Source organism: Agaricus bisporus (assembly GCF_000300575.1).
Source record: "Agaricus bisporus var. bisporus H97 unplaced genomic scaffold AGABI2scaffold_15, whole genome shotgun sequence".
Classification (NCBI taxonomy): domain Eukaryota; kingdom Fungi; phylum Basidiomycota; class Agaricomycetes; order Agaricales; family Agaricaceae; genus Agaricus; species Agaricus bisporus.
In genome coordinates, this window is record NW_006267350.1 from 158,800 (window position 1) to 177,182 (window position 18,383).

The window sequence follows — 18,383 nt, forward strand, 5'->3', positions numbered from 1 at the left end:
CCTACCGGCCTGTCCTCTCTTCCTATAGCCGCCGCCGCCCTTCTCCACTGTACTTGCTCCGCATGGTTCGGAGGTAGGAAAGAAAAGATAAGATCAATTAGTTCAATGGGTAAGTCTGTAGCTTGCACCATTTTAGCAGTATGCCGATAGTTTAGCCTCCGTCGAACTGTAGCAGCAGAGGGAAATTATTATGTAATAAAATATGTGACAAATGTGACAGCGTGACGCCGTGACATTCTGGCAAGGTTCTAACACTTTCCGCGTTCCGTATTGAATCGTTTCGACCGACAATTCCGTTTCTATCCATTCCCACTTTGACAAACTATATTTCTCTTACTGTACAGTTTCTCTGCTGCCGAGCTGCCGAGGTACATATACCCTACGAAACTTTATCATGTTCCTCAGTGATCAACACGTTTCGTTATCACTGAGGTACAGTGACGGACAAAACCGTTGCAATGTTTATAACACCTTCAAAGATACTATTATAGCATGTGACAAACTGACCGTGACATCACGTAATTAACATTGTTCGAAAGCCATGCTTCTTGGCTTTAATTCGATAGTAATACCATTATGTAATTCTAAATATTCGTCGAAATACTGGCAATTTACTAACAAAGATGCATTGCAACAGTTTTGTCCCTCTCATTCACCAAGTACAAATCTCTATGTTTAGTACTTAGTATAGCCTCCCTTTGCCTTGATTACAGCTTCTACCCTTCTAGGCATACTCTCTATCAAATTCTGACACACCTCAGGCTTTATATCATTCCACTCCTTATCCACTCTTGTCCAAAGTTCTCCAATTCCCCTAAGTGCTTCTTCATACTCTTCAAGCTTGATTTTGAGGTGGTCCCAGAGATGTTCAATTGGATTGAGGTCTGGAGGCTGTGCTGGCCATGGCAACAAATCAATGTTGTTCTCTTTGAACCAGTTCTGGGCCTTTTTTAGACTTGTGCTTGGGGTCATTGTCCTGCTGAAATATGAAATCCTCCCTTTCTTTCCCATAATACTCCACACTATCCTCCAGATTGTCCTCCAAAATGCTAACATATAGATCAGCATCCATTTTACCTTCAATTTGGCATGCATAGCCACATCCCTCCCAAAACATACAACCCCACATCATCAAAGAACCTCCACCAAACTTCAAAGTCCCAGACACCAGTCTATCACTCAAGCCTTCTCCATCCTTTTTCCACACCCATCTGACCCCAAACGATTAATCATTGTTTCATCAGACCATACTACCCTTTTCCAGTCTTCTATACTCCAGTTTTGACGAGCTAAAGCCCAGTCCAAGCGATCCTTGCAGTGTTTGGCCTTGAGCAAAGGACGTTTAACCTTTACTACAGCCTTCATACCAGCGCGGGAAAGAGTTCTACGTATGGTCTTTGTAGAAATTGAGTGGGGCAAGCTGTTGGCAAGTAGTCTCTTGACTTGAGATGCGTTGTCAGCCTTTTGAGAGGTGATTAAGCGAACAGCGTAGCGGGTATCAGAAGATGTAAGCAGTCTAGGACGACCACCTGAGGATATAGCAAGGTTGGGACGGTGCTTGGATCTAATTCTGGATATAGTGGAATGATGTATGCTGGTAGAAGTAGAAATTTCATGAGCTGATGCTCCTGAATCAAGCAAATAAAGGATATGAGAGAGCTGGCTTGGAGTGAGGGGCTTCATTGTAAAGAATCATGCCAAAAATGCTCTGTATATATACTCAAAGTGTGGCTGTGCTGACTTTTCATCTTTGTTGAATGTGGCTGTGCTGATTTTTCAAGTCAGTCAACGGAGTCAGGTGACTTTGTACTTGGTGAATGAGAGGGACAAAACTGTTGCAATGCATCTTTGTTAGTAAATTGCCAGTATTTCGACGAATATTTAGAATTACATAATGGTATTACTATCGAATTAAAGCCAAGAAGCATGGCTTTCGAACGATGTTAATTACGTGATGTCACGGTTAGTTTGTGACATGCTATAATAGTATCTTTGAAGGTGTTATAAACATTGCAACGGTTTTGTCCGTCACTGTATGTTCTTGTTCGTGTTCTACAATAACTTCGTATACTTACTATAGATTAGTATCAACTTGTTTTAGGTATTTAGATAGTGATCAACACGTTTCGTTATCACTGAGTATCAACTTGTTTTAGGTTATGGGCCCCGGCTCTTACTAAATCAACCAAGAAATCATATCGCGAAACATTACATTTGTGAATCACTCGAATTTTAACATGGCTAGCACTGGCGGATGTGCACCACCTATGTTCGCCGACACAGCGAAATTCAACGGCATGAATTGGGTAACATGGAAGGGACTCATTAAGATAGCAGCCGAGTTGCGGGGTGTATACAGATACCTTGATGGTTCCATTCAAAATCCTACAGGCGTTGTCATACCGAATCCATTAACTGTCCCACTACCTCCTTCTACACCTGCGGAAGGCGCATCGCCTACCCAAACGGTCACACAACTTCCCCCACCGGCAGATACCCCATGGGAATCACTATTTCCTTCTCCATCAGAATGGAGAGTCCGGAACGCATGGGCAATGGGGTTGTTGATATATAACACAAGCGATCCCGTTGGGCTGGGCATTAACATCAGTGGAACAGCAGCCGACGCGTGGAAGTCATACACGGACACTTACGAAGTAGTATCCGAAATTGCCATTCTCAATGCCGAATTAACCTTGTGTAACTCGTCCTATGCTGATGGCCAAGATTTTGTGGAATTCGTAACTCAGATGCGCACTAAATGGTCAAATGCAACTGCTCTCGGCGCTACGATTGACGACAAGTCCTTTAGGACCATAATACTCAATGCCCTCCCTCGATCATGGGACCCAATCGTCGCTACCCTCTACACCACTCAGTCATCTCGGGAAGCGATCAACCAACTGATGACACACTGGGCACGGGTTAGCAGGGATCGAGTTTCCAATCCACAGAGTTCTACCACAGCGCTTCAGGCAAGCAATACGAGGAGTAATCGTCAACGTACCCAATCCCAACTACAATGTACCAACTCCAACTGCAAACGACGTGGCCATCTTATTGAGGACTGCTACTGGCCTGGAGGCGGCAAAGAAGGCCAATTTCCCCCCGGTTTCGGCAAACGAGGAGGAGCTAGAGGTACCGCTGCACAGAACAACTATAACCAACAAACTTCAGCCAACGTGACGGATACAAACCCACAGACTACTGAACCCACCGTGTTCGCCTTAGCAGTCGTTACCGAGGTCAACGACGATACCCTGGTACAAGCCGATCCACCCGCTCCAAACATTCCCATGTCTTATGCAGCAATCGTCTCACAACCCATCGTCACTTTACTCGATTCGGGAGCGAGCGATCACTGCTTCGTTCGACGTGAAAGCTTCTCCAACTATAGAAAGATAACTCCCGTTCGCGTAGGACATTCCGCAGGGAAAGGTGCTACGTTTGACATCGAGGGTGAAGGACATGCGGATTTTTTTACCAAAGCCAGTGATAACGTCTCGAAGATTGTTCTTGCGGGAGCGCTCCATACGCCACAGCTCAGATCCAACCTAATCTCTGTATCTCGACTAGTTGCCAAAGGATCCACCGTCAAATTTGAAGCTAGCTCAGCGGTCGTTCGTAATGCTGCTGGGAACCATGTGTTTACGGCGGTGAAGAAAGATGGCTTGTATATTGTCGAAACCGTCTATCCATACAAAACATCTATCAACGCCGTTCAGGCAAAGAGGAAACCAGCGTCTTATGAAATCTGGCACAGGCGACTAGGACACGTACCTGTCAATCTCATTTCGCGTATGTCGAAGGAGGATTTGGTTGACGGCTTGAACACCAGTGGGGAACCTAACATGAAGGCTTTGTGCAAAGATTGTATATATGGAAAGCATACCACGCACCCTTTCAATGATCCCATCCCGCCGGAATCAGACATCCTTGAACGGGTGTATATTGATATTTGGGGTCCCGCACCGGTCGTCTCAGCTGGGGGAGCTAAATACTTCATGTTAGTGATGGATGATGCGACATCCTATCGTCGAGTCTATTTCCTCCCTTCCAAAACAGCAGACGCAACTCTACGAGCCTTCAGGGACTTTCACGATGAGTCTGAGCGTCAGACGGGGAAGAAACTTAAGCGTCAGACGGGGAAGAAACTTAAGCGTCAGACGGGGAAGAAACTTAAGCGTGTACGCTCGGATATGGGGAGAGAGTGGCATAACGATACCTGGAACACCTATGTGAAGGAGAAGGGAATCATTCTCGATTTCTCCACGCCATACGCTCACCAACAGAACAGTAAAGCTGAGCGCAGCATGCGCACACTACTTGAGACGGCCCGTTCCATGTTGTCCGACTCGGGTTTGCCCCAGAAGTATTGGGCGGATGCAGTGCAAACGGCCGTCTACACTCGAAACTTTATTCCCCCATCCAATAAGCCCTCCACTATTCCTGCTGAGCGTTGGTCGGGGAAACGTCAAGACGTCTCCCATCTTCGTCCATTCGGTTCGGTGTCGTATGCGCATATACCTCCCGAAGTCAGTCCCTCAAAGCTGTCACCACGTTCTGTTAAGCTCACCTTGGTCGGTTATTACGATCGATCGGGTTATAAGCTGCTGGACAGAGGAACTGGGAAGGTTTATAGGTCTAGAGACGTGATATTCGAAGAAAGGGTTCCGCATTTCTCCACTGACCCAATCGTTACGTATCCGGTTTTCTCGGATGTTGTGGCGTCCGACCCGACCGCAATAGCTCCACGTCCTAAGCCTATATCTAACCTCCATCCCACCTCCTCCACCAACGCTGAGTCCTCCGAGGCTCCACAGGCTGGTATCCCGCAAGCCGACGACAAGGAAGGGGCTGATAATGAGGTGGATGACAGTGAGACTGAGGTAGCTCGTATGCTGGTGGAAGGAACCAACACGGACGACCCACCCCGACATGATGCCGCTGACTCGATAGCGCAACGTCGTACTAGGCGAGAGCCTCGCATGAGCCGGAGGATGCAGGAGAGCGTTGAATATTTGGAACGTTCGAGGGCGAACGTCGTAACGGTGCCACCTCCCACCTATGTCAACGATGACTTATACGTTCCGAAATCTTTTGCAGATGCTATGAGATGTCCTGAGCTCTGGTATGAGCCGATGCTAAAGGAACTCGCCGCTATGAAGGACAAGGGTGTCTATCGACTAGTCCCTCGGCCGAAGGGGAAGAACGTGGTGAAGTCTCGTTGGGTCTTTGCGAACAAGTTCAATGACTCCGGGAACATCTCTGGGCATAAAGCACGCTTAGTGGCGAAAGGGTTTACTCAGGTCCTGGGGGAGGACTACGACGAGACCTATGCTTCGGTGGCCCGCCTGGAGTCCGTTCGACTCGTCTGCGCTATCGCCGCCTCATTTGGTATGCGACTTTGGCAGGTGGACTTCGTGTCTGCTTTCCTTAACAGTGATAATGAGTTCGAGGTGTTTATGGAGCAACCGCCCAGTTTTGAGGAAGGGGGAGATGACGTCTGGCTACTCCTCAAGACCTTGTACGGTACAATGCAAGGCGCACACGATTGGGCTCGAAACCTCGAAAACACTTATCAAGGCCACGGGTACTATACTTCAAAGGCAGATCCCCAGGTTCGCTCGAGAGTTATACACGACGAGTTCACACTCACCTCCACTTGGACCGACGACATACTAGGAGCGTCTACAACAGAAACCGGCGAACAGAAAGCTAAGCAGGAGTTGGGGAATAGTTATGAGTTGAAGGATCTAGGTGCAGCGAAGTTTATTCTGGGGATGAAGATCGAGCATGATGACGCAGGGAATATTCGTCTTTCTCAACGAGCTTATTGCGAGAGAGTTATTGATTGTTTTCATATGGCAGATGCGAAGCCCCGTTCAACTCCATTACCAGCTGGACTTACGCTATCCACAGAAGACTCACCCAAGTCTAAGGAGGAGCTCGATGAGATGAAGAATGCACCGTTTCGCGAGGCGCTAGGATTCCTTATGTGGCTGCAGGTGGCCACCCGACCTGACTTGTCATACGCGGTGAATCTACTATCTAGGTTCGCTAACAACCCAGGCAGGAAACATTGGAATGCTTTGAAGCACGTTCTCGCTTACCTCAAAGGAACGTTGGACTACAGAATCACTTACCGACGTGGCACCACTATTCGACCATACGGATATGTTGACGCCGATTATGCCGGTGACCTGGACACTTCCCAATCTACTGAAGGCCACATCTTTTTTGTTGCTGGAGGTCCCGTTTCGTGGACTAGCAAACGTCAGGACACAGTTACTTTGTCGACTGTAGAGGCAGAGTATACTGCGTTTGCGCGCGCTACTCAACAGGCTATATGGATCAGCAAGTTCTTCGATGAAGTCGCTCTTGCTCAGGATATGCCACTTAACATTTATGCGGACAACAATGGGGCGATCTCTAATACGCAGAACGACAAGAACCACAGGCGTACAAAGCACATTTGGGTGAAATACCACTTCACCAAGGAGAAGGTCGCGAGTGGAGAAGTAACGTTTACTTATGTTCCCTCTGCTCAGAATCTCGCCGATATCCTTACCAAGCCCCTCGCCCGTGAGGCCATTCTCCGCTGCTGCAAGGGCATAGGTCTTTTCTAGAGGTTGGGTATGCCGAAGTAGGGGGAGTATTGAGTGTACTTCGACACCAAGCCTGACGGCTTATTTCCTTTCTTGGTTATTTTCCTTTTACGGCCATTGTTTCTATTTTTACTTTACTTTCCTTTTCTACACTTTCCGCGTTCCGTATTGAATCGTTTCGACCGACAATTCCGTTTCTATCCGTTCCCACTTTGACAAACTATATTTCTCTTACTGTACAGTTTCTCTGCTGCCGAGCTGCCGAGGTACATATACCCTACGAAACTTTATCATGTTCCTCAGTGATCAACACGTTTCGTTATCACTGAGGTATGTTCTTGTTCGTGTTCTACAATAACTTCGTATACTTACTATAGATTAGTATCAACTTGTTTTAGGTATTTAGATAGTGATCAACACGTTTCGTTATCACTGAGTATCAACTTGTTTTAAAGACCTCTGTACGCGTTACAGAACAAATGGTTAGTACTATTGATCGTATCAGCTCATCTTTGCTGACCAGAAAGTGTTTTTTTTTGGTAGCTTTTTGCTTTGAACTATATACATTCGAAGGGAATTGTGCACCACGATATCAAACCACACAATATCCTCGTTCTCTCAAAACTCTTACACTAGTTGTACTCATCGACTTCGGCCTTACTGGGCCTATGTTATCCGAACCTCAAGAACGTCGAAACGTAAAGAAGGTATGGATGTGTGGCACTGCCGACTGGGCAAGCATTAATGCACATCACGGCTTTGGTATGCTATACAACGCTTTCGTACTTTTCATGCAGTTTAGCTTTACCGGATAGACCTTGCACCACGAGACGGTCTTGAATCTCTCGCATCCACAGTTTATTTTATCTTAATTGCCGGTTTGCCTTGGTTGGCCGCGTCTTCTGAGAGGGAGTTTGACCGAAACAAGCGGGTTTGTGTTTGCAACTCGAAGACAATACAATGACTGACATTGTAGAAAATCGGCACGACCTGTTAAGTAGTGACCAACAATACAGGCCGAACCACCTGGCTGTGTGACGATAGGACAAGGACATTGCCGAGCGCCCTCACTTAGTGCCTCAAGGCAGCTGCGTTTCTTATTTCCTTCCACCTCCACCTCCCTTCCTCTCTCTGTACGAGATGACTCCCAGGAGGAAATGGGATAGGTTCAAGGCGTGGCTTCGGGATTTCTTTCTTTCAGAGGATGAGGACGGAAATCAGGATGGTGGGTGCTTCAGTTACAATGCGCGATAAAACTCGACAGAGTTTCCGTAGGTTCCCCGCGCCATGCAGGATCGGGAGAATTTTTCAACAATGCACAACACTCTACCGTGCACAATTCCACAATGACCGCTGTACACGGGAACCAATACAATATGTTCTCATCTATTGAAGGAGATCGCAGCATCGTGACGCAGAGTGAGTAATGATGTATTGTCCGTCCTGTCCTTGAGCTCATCTCGCCTTTGTGAAGTGATGAGTTTACTTTCACAACATATCATTCGTGGCGCTGCTCACGACTCTTCTGCTCGTAAACCACCACCCCGCTGCCATCCCGAGACGCGGGTCAAGCTGATCAATCGCATCACCGCTTGGTTTGAAGGTCAAGCTTCGTTGGAGTTGCTCCTATGGATAACTGGCCCTGCCGGGGTTGGGAAATCCGCTGTCGTCCAAACGTTTGCCGAGTACCTTGTCAAGTCCCACCTCCTTGGAGCATCCGTGTTCATTTCTCGACCCAACAAACGTGACAACCCGAATGGTGTATTCACTACCATCGCCTATCAGTTAGCCACACGGATCGAGGCATATCGCAATTATATCGTGGAGCGGCTCAGGCTTGACCCGGAATTGCTTAGCGGGGATATACAAGCCCAGTTCACGACCTTTATTGTCGAGCCGTTCATGGTGAAGCAACTCGGAGCTGGCGATAAACGATGGGGTATATTGTTGGATGGGCTTGATGAGCTCCGAGGGACAGATGAGCAATGCGAAATCATCCAACTGATCAGACTCCTACCCAGCCCACCTGAGCCGCTCATGGCACGTGATGTGCCAAACAACAAATAAGGTTGTTTCGCGTCAGGTAGGGACTGGCACAAAAGAAAGCGGGGGTCTCTCCCCTCCCTCCGCTGATGTAATATTTTTTAACTTTAATCCACAATATATTTGAATTTCCGTATGTTACAGCGTTATCGTTCAAGTGACAAGTCACCCAGTGGATCCGTTTTCTACCTCAGCATGAGCGACTCGACTGGCCGACCGACACTCCATGGCTACTGGCCCAAATACCTCTAGATACCTCAGAGCCCTCCCTGGCAATCGAAAAGCTGATGTCCCGCACCATTGGCCCGTTTTGGTTATTCTTCCTAGAGTGTAGCCAGGCCTTCTCTTGGTGCACCACTCGAAGTTTCGCTGTTCGATGCTTTGACTCGGTGCTTGCTTGTATACTATGCTAATGCTAGATAACGAATAAACTGCTGTTTTTCTCCCCAATGTCCCGCAGCTCTGCTCGCAATATCGTCCAACATCTTCAGAACTCTGGTGTCACAGTTTTTGACCTTATCAATGAAATCTTCACGACCAAAGATCCGCTGACGAGCAGATTATTAGAGGACCTAGTCTTTGCGGTTCCAAACATTCTCTCCTTTTTTTCGCTCAATCAAGCAACAAAGAATACCACTCGCAGCTGGGCTCTAGGGATGGCGGAAGCTATCTATGCTGAACAGGTCGAGAAACTCGCAAAACGTGAGACGGGTTATCATTTTACTGCTCTAAATACCTCTATCGAGCAGGTTGAGCTATGCAACCTTGAACGTTTATCCGATGGGATGGAATTACATGCACCCGATCTCTGGAATCTCCTCGAAAAGCTCCTTCATGCAGATATCAGGCTAGATAATCGACGGCAAACGGTGCGCCGGTGGAGAGCTAGGAATAGTCGTAACAAAAGGAGTAGGACTGCTGAAGTGAACGAGGCCGACTTATCAGACATGGGAAATTCAGAGAGAAATGCTGAGGATGAGTTGCGTAACACTAGGAATATCGATGGTAGTAATTCCGTGAGTTTTCGTGTAAACAGATTTTGAAATAGTTGAAATTGACTCCATGAAGGACAACTACATGGAGGAGGATGCTTTTAGGGACTCAAACAGTGACATGGTTGACGTTAGTGCCAATAATACTGGACTTGAGGATGACGATTCCTCCGAAGATGAATTCGAACCTGAAAATAGCGAGACTGGTGCTTATTTAAAACATCTTGAACATAAAGATCAAATGCAACGCAAAATAGTATGTCAATTTTGTAGCTTTTGCAATCTCAGCTTATATATTAATAGAAAAAAATCGTGTGCTTGTCTATTATGATGCATAGCACTAATCGACGGTGCAACACTCTTCAAGCTGTTGTTGGTCTATACTTACAGGCCTGTGGTACACCCGAGGCAGTCATCAAACTCGTATCACATCTCGGAATCTCGATTTCATCCAGCTCAATTAATGATGCTATCACAAGTCTCTCAGCCAAGGCAGAGGAAAAGATGCAGGATGCAGCCAGCAAGTTTACAACTGCATATGCCTATGATAATTTGGACGTTAATCTCAAACATGGCACCCCAACCCTCGAAAACAGTCATGAAAGCACTATTGTACACCTCACATCCGCATCCATGTTTCCATTAAACCACGGAGTGACGGCAAATGATCTTGATTGTGGCGATACTTTACATGAAATATTCGCAAATCCCGTACCAATAAGAATGGAGCAGTTGGAAGATCATTTTTCGACGTATCGGCAACAAGACAACCATGGAAAAGCAAGCGGGGACTTGTTTAATGAGTGGAAGATACGTGCTGATCTCGTTCAACATGGTCCCGAATATTTCCGAAAGTTTGGTTCCGATCTTGGTATTCCAGAAGAACTCGAGTGTATTCCGGTTGTGAAAACAACTCAGATACCTATGCGAGCTCAGGCTATCAGTCCGAACACACCAGCAACAAACGGTCATGTATTAGAAGGAATACTGGCTCAAGCTCACGTTGGAGACTCTCATGACCCAAACATCATTTTGCCTGCTTCTTCCTTGCCACCTACCAGTTCAATTTTGTCAATCCAATCCACGGAGCGCCCATCAAAGCAATTCCACAATATAGGAAATAAAGTCTTGCTTTTTTTCGGTGATCTTTTGACAGTCCAGCATCTGCGGAGCTTGATGTTACAACGAATCGATGAGTCACGGCCCTTCCGACGTCTTCAATTTATTGTCTGTGTTCCAGGGCTCTTTCACTTCAAAATGGCATGTGCAGATGCGATTTGGAGGGCCTTTATATCACCTGTAAATGCAAAAAAGGGTACAAATATGTTGTTGAGCTTCGTCAAGCAGCTTCGAAAGAATGATGTCAAAAAGCTTACAAGTAAACCTGACTTCCGACCTATGCATGAAGTTATCCAACACTCCGGGATTGTACACCGACTTGATCTATGGCGAATAGCAGTCAAGAAATATACAGACAGTAAAGCGCTCACATTAGAAGACTGGGCTACAATGGAGCCTTCCTGGGAGGATGTTTATGCATTGTCCGAAAAAATTGCCGTCAAACATATTTTCCCATTGGAAATGGACGAGTCCCGAAATGGATCTTCTCGCGATAAAATAAATGAAAATATGCGACTTTTCCACCAACAGTGTCTCTTATATGAAGAAACAATCTATGCAATGGATCATGGTGATATTGGACGTCTGGAAGAGACTTTTTTACCATGGATTCATTTTTTTGCAGGCTGCGGAAAACACAAGTACGCAGCCGAAATGACAAGGTACCTGGAAAATGTACATTTCCGTTATCCAAAACCTTTGAGGTATGTGATTTGTCGATATACTTCCTAAAGTCTCTGATTAATAAACCAGTCGTGCTATCCGAATGAATATCCTTGTCAACCCCACTGGGCGTCCCAATCACTTTCGCGCAGTTGACTGGGTTATTGAGCTCAACAATCTGTATATCAAACGTATACATGGAGGTCAATATTCAAACAGGAGCGTAGAACGGATGATTAAAGAATCACCTTTAATTGAAACATACAAGGACATACGTCGCCAGCTTGAGGATATGTTTTGCCTTGGTCGCACAACAACACATCACTCACCCACGGACATGAAAAGTACCTTCGACCGACTAGCTGAATATCTGATCAAGGAAAAAACAAATGAATATATTCAAGGACGCGAAGCAGAACATGAAGTGAAGGATATGATGGCAGAGGGTCTACAGAAAATTGCAATGGGCGAAACCAACTTGGCTAAAAACAATGAAACCGAGGACCTAGAGACAGTAGAACTTGAAGTTGAAGACGATGGTACACTTGATCTTTAAGTTCCGTGATACTGCGGCGAAATTTGGGAATACGAAGTCTGGGGTACAAAAAGCCAGCTGAGATATGGATTTGAATTGGGCAATTTCGATGTGTTAGGAGAAGCATATGATGGAATGGATGCGTTGAGCAGCTCTTTTTTGATGGCATATGAGGTAGAGGCTGAAATCGGGGCCGAAGGGAAGTGCGAAGCATCAGTAGCAATGACGGGCAGAGCAGGAGAGGCAGGAAGTGGGGCAGAAAGGAAGTGCGAAGCATTGGTAGCGACGACAGGCAGAGCAAGAGAGGCAGAAATGAATATGTTCTCTTTGTTTTCATCCGGGTATGAAGGTTTGCTGTAATTGGGACAAAATCGGGAGTCCTCTTATTTAGGTTAATACCACAACGGAGTATATATGTGAACTTCACATACTTCGATGACCCTGTTGTTTACAAGAGCTGCAGGTTGGAGTTGAACGTTTGGGCCCATCTTGATCATTTGGAGCTTTTCGTTTGTTTGAACATAAGGCAGTTGAATCGAGTGGGAATTGGATAGTAGAGGAGTTCACGGAAAAAATTGGTCCGGGAATGGGGTAAACAAAATACCTCTTGAGAAGAGAAAGGAGCGAATCGCCGAACTCGGTGACGTACTCCTTCGACCAGCCAAGTTCCTTAGAAAATTGTGCAACATTCGTGATTTTCTGGTTGTACGCGCAAGCGACAAGGTGTTGAATACTAGCCTCCGACATGAAACGTTGGTAACCAAGGCGAGAGATAGTCCACGTGCTAAGCTTCTTTGGAGCATATTCACGCCGCCAGGCAAAAAGGGCTTGTAGTAGCTTCTGACGCTGCACTTGAAGGTTTTCGTCTTCTGGGATAGGCTTGACTCTTGAATGACGGACTTGTTTTGTAGTCGTTGTGGTGTTAACTTTAGCGGGACGATATTTCTCTAATTCTGCTGAATTGCACTGGTCACAACAAATCTCTGAAGTTGCCGCTTTGCATCGGAGGCAACCGTCTTTGAGTGTCACGTCGCAGAGGAGGTGAGCAGCAGTAGCTTCGTCATTGAGTAAGTGCATTGCAAAACATCAGATCAGAAACTGATAGCTTACGTCGTTTGTCGTTTCCAAAATATACTGTTGGGATAACTCGACGACAATTCACTCCATCGGGTATGTTGATGAAATGGTCTAGTGGCGAGCCAATTTGTACCGCTCTGGCCTTTTTGAATGCAGTTGGTTGGGACGAAATATCAATACACGATTCTTGAGTATAATGTGAGTTGAGCACATCTTTTAAAGCACTCAGAGTCGTTTGAGAATCTGAGGCGACGGGGGGAGTAGAGGTGGGATTTGAGTCGGTTTTGCCAAATGTTCTCGACTTTTCACGGCTGTAACTAGTATCCTTGTTTTCTACAAGGAGGATGGCATCAGCCGTGGCTCCGGAAGCACGAGCTGCACGACCAAAACGCTGCCATAGAGTGCAAAAGTCGGTTGTTGCCTTGTATTGAACTACAATCTTGATATCGTTCACATCCATTCCCTGTGACTTGTCAGAATTCATTCGTATGCTGTGATGTCAACGTACCATGCCAAATGCATCAGTACAGCACAAACCCCACACTTTGGAAACCCGAAATTCATCCAGAATCTCCTTACGACCCTCCATGGTCAAGGTTGAGTTGAACCATTTGATTTCATAGTTAGCCGTGGGGGTTGGCGTTTCCGAAGGTGAAGGATTGCTTCCCGGGTCTCGGTGGTGTTGTCGAAGAACACTAGAAATTTTCTCGGCATCAGTGATCGGTCGGAGAAGTCATTTGGAATAAGGAAGTCAAGATCATGGTACGAGTTTGCTTTGTTAACCATTACTTTCACTGATAGCGAGATTTCGGGACGGTCGTTGGAGTATAATATTTTGGTTGGTGCAGCTTCCTTGAGGTTCAGAGTGTCAATAATTTCGTCGAGCATGTTTGATGGAAGGGTAGCAGAAGCAATGTAAAATGGAATATTCCCGGGGATTGTGTAATGTAGATCACCGAGATTTTTGTAGTGTTGCCTGAATGAAGCCCACTGTGAGACACAGTGTCCTTCATCCAAGACGAAGCAGAGTAGCGTGCTTGCTACACGTTGTGTTCGGAAGAGCTCTCGCACAGCCTTGTTCCCCACGAGCATCTCGGGATTTGTGATGATTGCATCGTAATTACCGCGCTCTATTTCCTAATAATGAATTCTATCAGCAGGGTCATCAGATAAGATCAAAGAACGTAGTACTCGAAGAAGCACAAGGCTAAATGTATCACCGGTTAATAAGATGGCCTTTATACCGGCTTTATTCAAGATGTCGACCATTTGCTGCCCCAGAAGGTTTAAAGGAGTGATAGTGACGACTTTCCGTCGCTTGATACCATCCTTTATGGCCATTAGCATGGCAATCCAAAATGATAACGTCTTCCCAGCTCCAGTAGGAGCGCATCCGATGACATGTTGACCGGAATATATTGCTTTTGCAACCTCGAGCTGGTAGTGGCAAGCTCGTACCCCGAACCGCTCTTGAACGACGCGTCGTATGCCAGCATCGTCCCAATGGGATATGTTGCGGGACTCGTCGAGAGGGGGCATGTATTGCTGAATTGGATGCGTGACACAATGTAATTCTATCGAATAACATAAGATCATCTTTGTCATGACCAAAAACATTGTTGTCGATGACAAATTGAGGTGTGCAAGTGGAGCGACTTTCTTTTGTGCCAGTCCCTCGCTCGCGCTAGGCAACTGACTAAGTTTGTTTGTTTGTTCCTTCGCACGTGATGAGCAGCGCGGCGAGGGACTGGGTAGGAGTCTGCACAGGGAGCAAATTCCGAGACCAAAGTATCACGACGCAAAGGCTGGCATCGTAGCAAAGCCGACTCATTCAGGAGATCATTGAAAAGCCTGGCTGTGTGACTTAGATGGGACAAGGGACATTGCCGAGCGCCCTACTGAGGGTGTAAGTAATGCCTCGAGGCATCAGCGTTCTGTCCTCCCACCTACACCTCCCTTCCTCTCTCTGTACGAGATGATTCCCAGGAGGAAATGGGGTAGGTTCAGGGCGTGGCTTCGGGATTTTTGTTTTTCAGAGGGTGAGGAACAGGATGGTGGGTGCTTCAGTGAAAATACGTGGTGAAACACAACATAGCTTACTCGCAGGTCCCCAACATCGTGCAGGATCAGGAGGCTTCATCAGTCATGCGCAACGTTTTGCTTTACACAACCCCACAATGACTGCTGTACACGGAAATCAGTATAATATGTTCTCATCTACTGAAGGGGATCGCAACGTCGTGACACAAAGTGAGTAATTCTATATGTTCTTCCTATCCTTGAGCTCATCTCGTTTTCGTGCAGTCATGAGTTTACTTTCGCAGCATATCATTCGTGGCGCTGCGCACGACTCTTCTGCCCGCGATCCTCCTCCTCGCTGCCATCCTGACACCCGCGTCAAGTTGATCGCTCGCATCACCGCTTGGTTTGATGGCCAAGCATCATTGGAATTACTCCTATGGATAACTGGCCCTGCCGGTGTTGGAAAATCGGCTGTTGTCCAGACATTTGCCGAATACCTTGTCGAGTCCAACCTCCTTGGAGCATCCGTGTTCATTTCTCGACCCAACAAACGCGACGACCCGAATGGTGTGTTCATCACCGTCGCTTATCAATTAGCCACACGGATCGAGGCATATCGCGATTATATCGTTGAGCGGCTTAGGCTCGACCCAGAATTGCTTAGGGGAAATATGCGAGCCCAATTCACGACCTTTATTGTCGAGCCGTTCACGGTGAAGCGACTCGGAGCTGGCAATAGACGATGGGGTATATTATTGGATGGGCTTGATGAGCTCCGAGGGACAGATGCGCAGTGCGAAATCATCCAACTCATCAGCACCTTTGCGCATGATCATCCCAATGCCCCTCTTGTGTGGATTATCGCCAGCCGCCCTGAATTTCACATATCTACCATGTTTGAGGACGAGGATGTACGGCGTAGTTGCTGGTTGGAGTACATTCCGATCGATTCCACCGAAGCCTGCGCGGACGTCGAACGCTTTCTACGATCAAGTTTCAGGGTGGTACAGAAGAAATATCGCCACCGTGTTTACAGTGATTGGCCCAGTAACGCTGATTTCCTGAAACTCACTGCTGCGGCTTCTGGTCTTTTCATCTATGCTGAAGTAGTAATGCAGTTCATCAGAGATTCAGATCGCGCCGATCCCGTTTCCCAGCTCAAAATTCTCTTATCAGTTATCGATCGTTCCACTGCCGTTCCAACCAAAGAGAATCCTTTTGTTCATTTGGATGCTCTCTATAAAGAAATCCTTTCCTCAATTCCGTCGACACTATGGCCTACGACGAAACAAATTCTTGGCGGGGCGATTTATGGAGGGCGGATTATGCTTGGCTGGTATGGCCATAACTTGCATCACAATTTCCAAACCCTCAGAGGAATGTCCATACTCTTTGACGTCACTCGAAATTCTGTCTATGCGAGCTTAGACAAATCCCGATCCACACTCAAGATACCTGATTGGAAAGTCGCTCATAAAAAGCCGTTGACATTCTTTCATGCGTCGTTTGCCGACTATCTGAAGGAATCAAGTAGATCTGGAGATTTTTATGTTGGTAGTGAAGAAGACGTCAAAAAAGAAGTGATATTCAGGCTTTTAGAGATTTGGAACAAGTGTAGTAGAGATGATATTGCCATATGTACGTATGGTCTTCTCATCTTCATAGCATATATTGACATCTCTTGGTTCAGCATCAGTCGAATCGATGTGGCGCCAATACTGCTCCGAGTTGGATGATAAGTCACCGTCCTGGGGCATTAAAGGATTCTATACCAGCCTGTTCCACAACACTATGAGTCACATAACACAGACGGTATTTGATATATTTTCCGAACCAATGGAGTCTCCCGCAGTTACGTCGCTACGGAAAGTGCATATGAGAAAGCTCTGCTACTTTTCCATGATGGAGGACGTGCGAGGTACTGTTCTTTCTATGATGGTAATCACTCCCAAATACTCGTTTCAATTCGGAGCTTCACCAATTATTTGCAGAGCATCACTCCCCAGCCCTGGCATGTAGGACTTCGACGGGAAGTACAGCTTGGAGACCTTGAGTTTGGACACCTTGATTGGAAGGAGATGAGCCCGGTATCCGCTCATTTTAAAGACAGACGCGAATATTCTTCTGGGATAATACACCGGGTGAGTTGAAGTGCACTTACTAATATGATTGAAATTTATTTTGTTGCCCTTTTATCGCTATAGCCACGTTCAAATGCTGAATTAAAAGCATTCGTATCTGATCTGGAATCATTGCAGAAACGCTCACCAGAGCTTAGGGTTGATATCGTCGGGGGCGTACCTAAAGAGCGGGTTGCACTTTTTCAGCGTGATTTGAATGAGAACACTATGTATTATATTGTTCCTTATCCTGAGTAATTTTTATCAGTGTTGCGACTGGATCGGTGGCTGCTACAGCAAAATGTGTGCTAACGGAGGCAGTTGTCAAAGGGCGTCTCGTTGCGCAACTTTAGGTAGTAACGAGTCAATATCAAGTCGTCAAGATAGTCTGCAAATCGTGATACGAATTGTTAACTCTTGTGGACAGTAGGGTGACCTTATTGACCTAGGACGAAGGGCACGCGAAATCGAGTATATAAAGTACTAGTATATTCTTTATTCGCTGTCATCCAGTCACCTCAACGACATTGCTCTGTTCAGACATGCAGTTACTCGATGAGCCGGTTTTTTTCATACCTTGAGACACGCTGCCGTGCGTGAAATAGCGTGCGTTCCTCTTTGATTCAGTAGTGAAAGCGATGTAGTGCATAGCTGGAAAGCGAGAGACAGTTTCAGCGTTTGATGGAGGCGTTGATTATTTTGAACACTCGTATGAGTTAACTGATTGATGGGCGAGGTTCATGGCAGAGCGCAAGCATCGCTGCATCACAGCCTCGACCTTCCTTCCATTGAAAGCGCGATATACATTACACGCCTGGCGGTTATCGTTCGAACTTGATTGAAGTTTACCCATACTTCCCCAATGCCCAGCGAGTCCGATCAGCTTCATTAATCATGCACAAGGCTTTACTTTATACAGTCCCACCATCATTGGTGCACGGAAATAACCTAGTACGTTCACATATGCACAAGTTGGGTTTCAGCATATATCGAATCTAAGTGGCATCAACACTAATGCTCAAAATCGGATGAGAAGTCGCCGTCGAGGGATATTACAACATTCTTGTTTATTGCTTAGACCCGCGGTGTGTCGTATATCTGAAAAACGAGTAGTCTCCCTCCCGCATATGGGCTTCCGAGCAATCATCTGAGATCTTCATGAATCCCGTGCAACACTTATAAAGCTGGGCAGAACATCCTAAAA

General features: G+C 46.4%; 6 protein-coding genes across 6 annotated transcripts; 5 read left to right on the forward strand and 1 right to left on the reverse strand.

Moving 5' to 3' along the window:
* Positions 1-2,237: 2,237 nt before the first annotated feature.
* Positions 2,238-2,645, forward strand: AGABI2DRAFT_79218 (hypothetical protein; the record flags this gene model as incomplete). The annotated part of the gene is made up of 1 exon (XM_006456962.1): positions 2,238-2,645. A coding segment is annotated over one exon (408 nt), but the record flags the coding sequence as incomplete, so codon positions are not given.
* A 174-nt stretch (positions 2,646-2,819) lies between these two features.
* AGABI2DRAFT_56310 (hypothetical protein) lies at positions 2,820-2,990 on the forward strand (the record flags this gene model as incomplete). The annotated part of the gene is made up of 1 exon (XM_006456963.1): positions 2,820-2,990. A coding segment is annotated over one exon (171 nt), but the record flags the coding sequence as incomplete, so codon positions are not given.
* A 4,758-nt stretch (positions 2,991-7,748) lies between these two features.
* Positions 7,749-8,675, forward strand: AGABI2DRAFT_122901 (hypothetical protein; the record flags this gene model as incomplete). Its single annotated transcript, XM_006456964.1, has 3 exons — positions 7,749-7,833; positions 7,884-8,027; positions 8,083-8,675. The coding sequence occupies 3 exons, from the start codon at positions 7,749-7,751 to the stop codon at positions 8,673-8,675; spliced, it is 822 nt and encodes a 273-aa protein (XP_006457027.1).
* Positions 8,676-9,973: 1,298 nt separating this feature from the next.
* On the forward strand, positions 9,974-11,981 carry AGABI2DRAFT_78952 (hypothetical protein; the record flags this gene model as incomplete). Its single annotated transcript, XM_006456965.1, has 4 exons — positions 9,974-10,395; positions 10,588-10,703; positions 10,761-11,466; positions 11,516-11,981. 4 exons carry the CDS (start codon positions 9,974-9,976, stop codon positions 11,979-11,981), a joined length of 1,710 nt encoding a protein of 569 aa, XP_006457028.1.
* A 1,647-nt stretch (positions 11,982-13,628) lies between these two features.
* Positions 13,629-14,576, reverse strand: AGABI2DRAFT_79027 (hypothetical protein; the record flags this gene model as incomplete). The annotated part of the gene is made up of 2 exons (XM_006456966.1): positions 13,629-14,174; positions 14,304-14,576. The coding sequence occupies 2 exons, from the start codon at positions 14,574-14,576 to the stop codon at positions 13,629-13,631; spliced, it is 819 nt and encodes a 272-aa protein (XP_006457029.1).
* A 405-nt stretch (positions 14,577-14,981) lies between these two features.
* On the forward strand, positions 14,982-17,456 carry AGABI2DRAFT_181406 (hypothetical protein). Its single transcript, XM_006456967.1, has 6 exons — positions 14,982-15,091; positions 15,162-15,287; positions 15,342-16,697; positions 16,750-16,997; positions 17,051-17,200; positions 17,264-17,456. The coding sequence occupies exons 1-6, from the start codon at positions 15,013-15,015 to the stop codon at positions 17,435-17,437; spliced, it is 2,133 nt and encodes a 710-aa protein (XP_006457030.1). The 5' UTR covers positions 14,982-15,012; the 3' UTR covers positions 17,438-17,456.
* Positions 17,457-18,383: the final 927 nt, after the last annotated feature.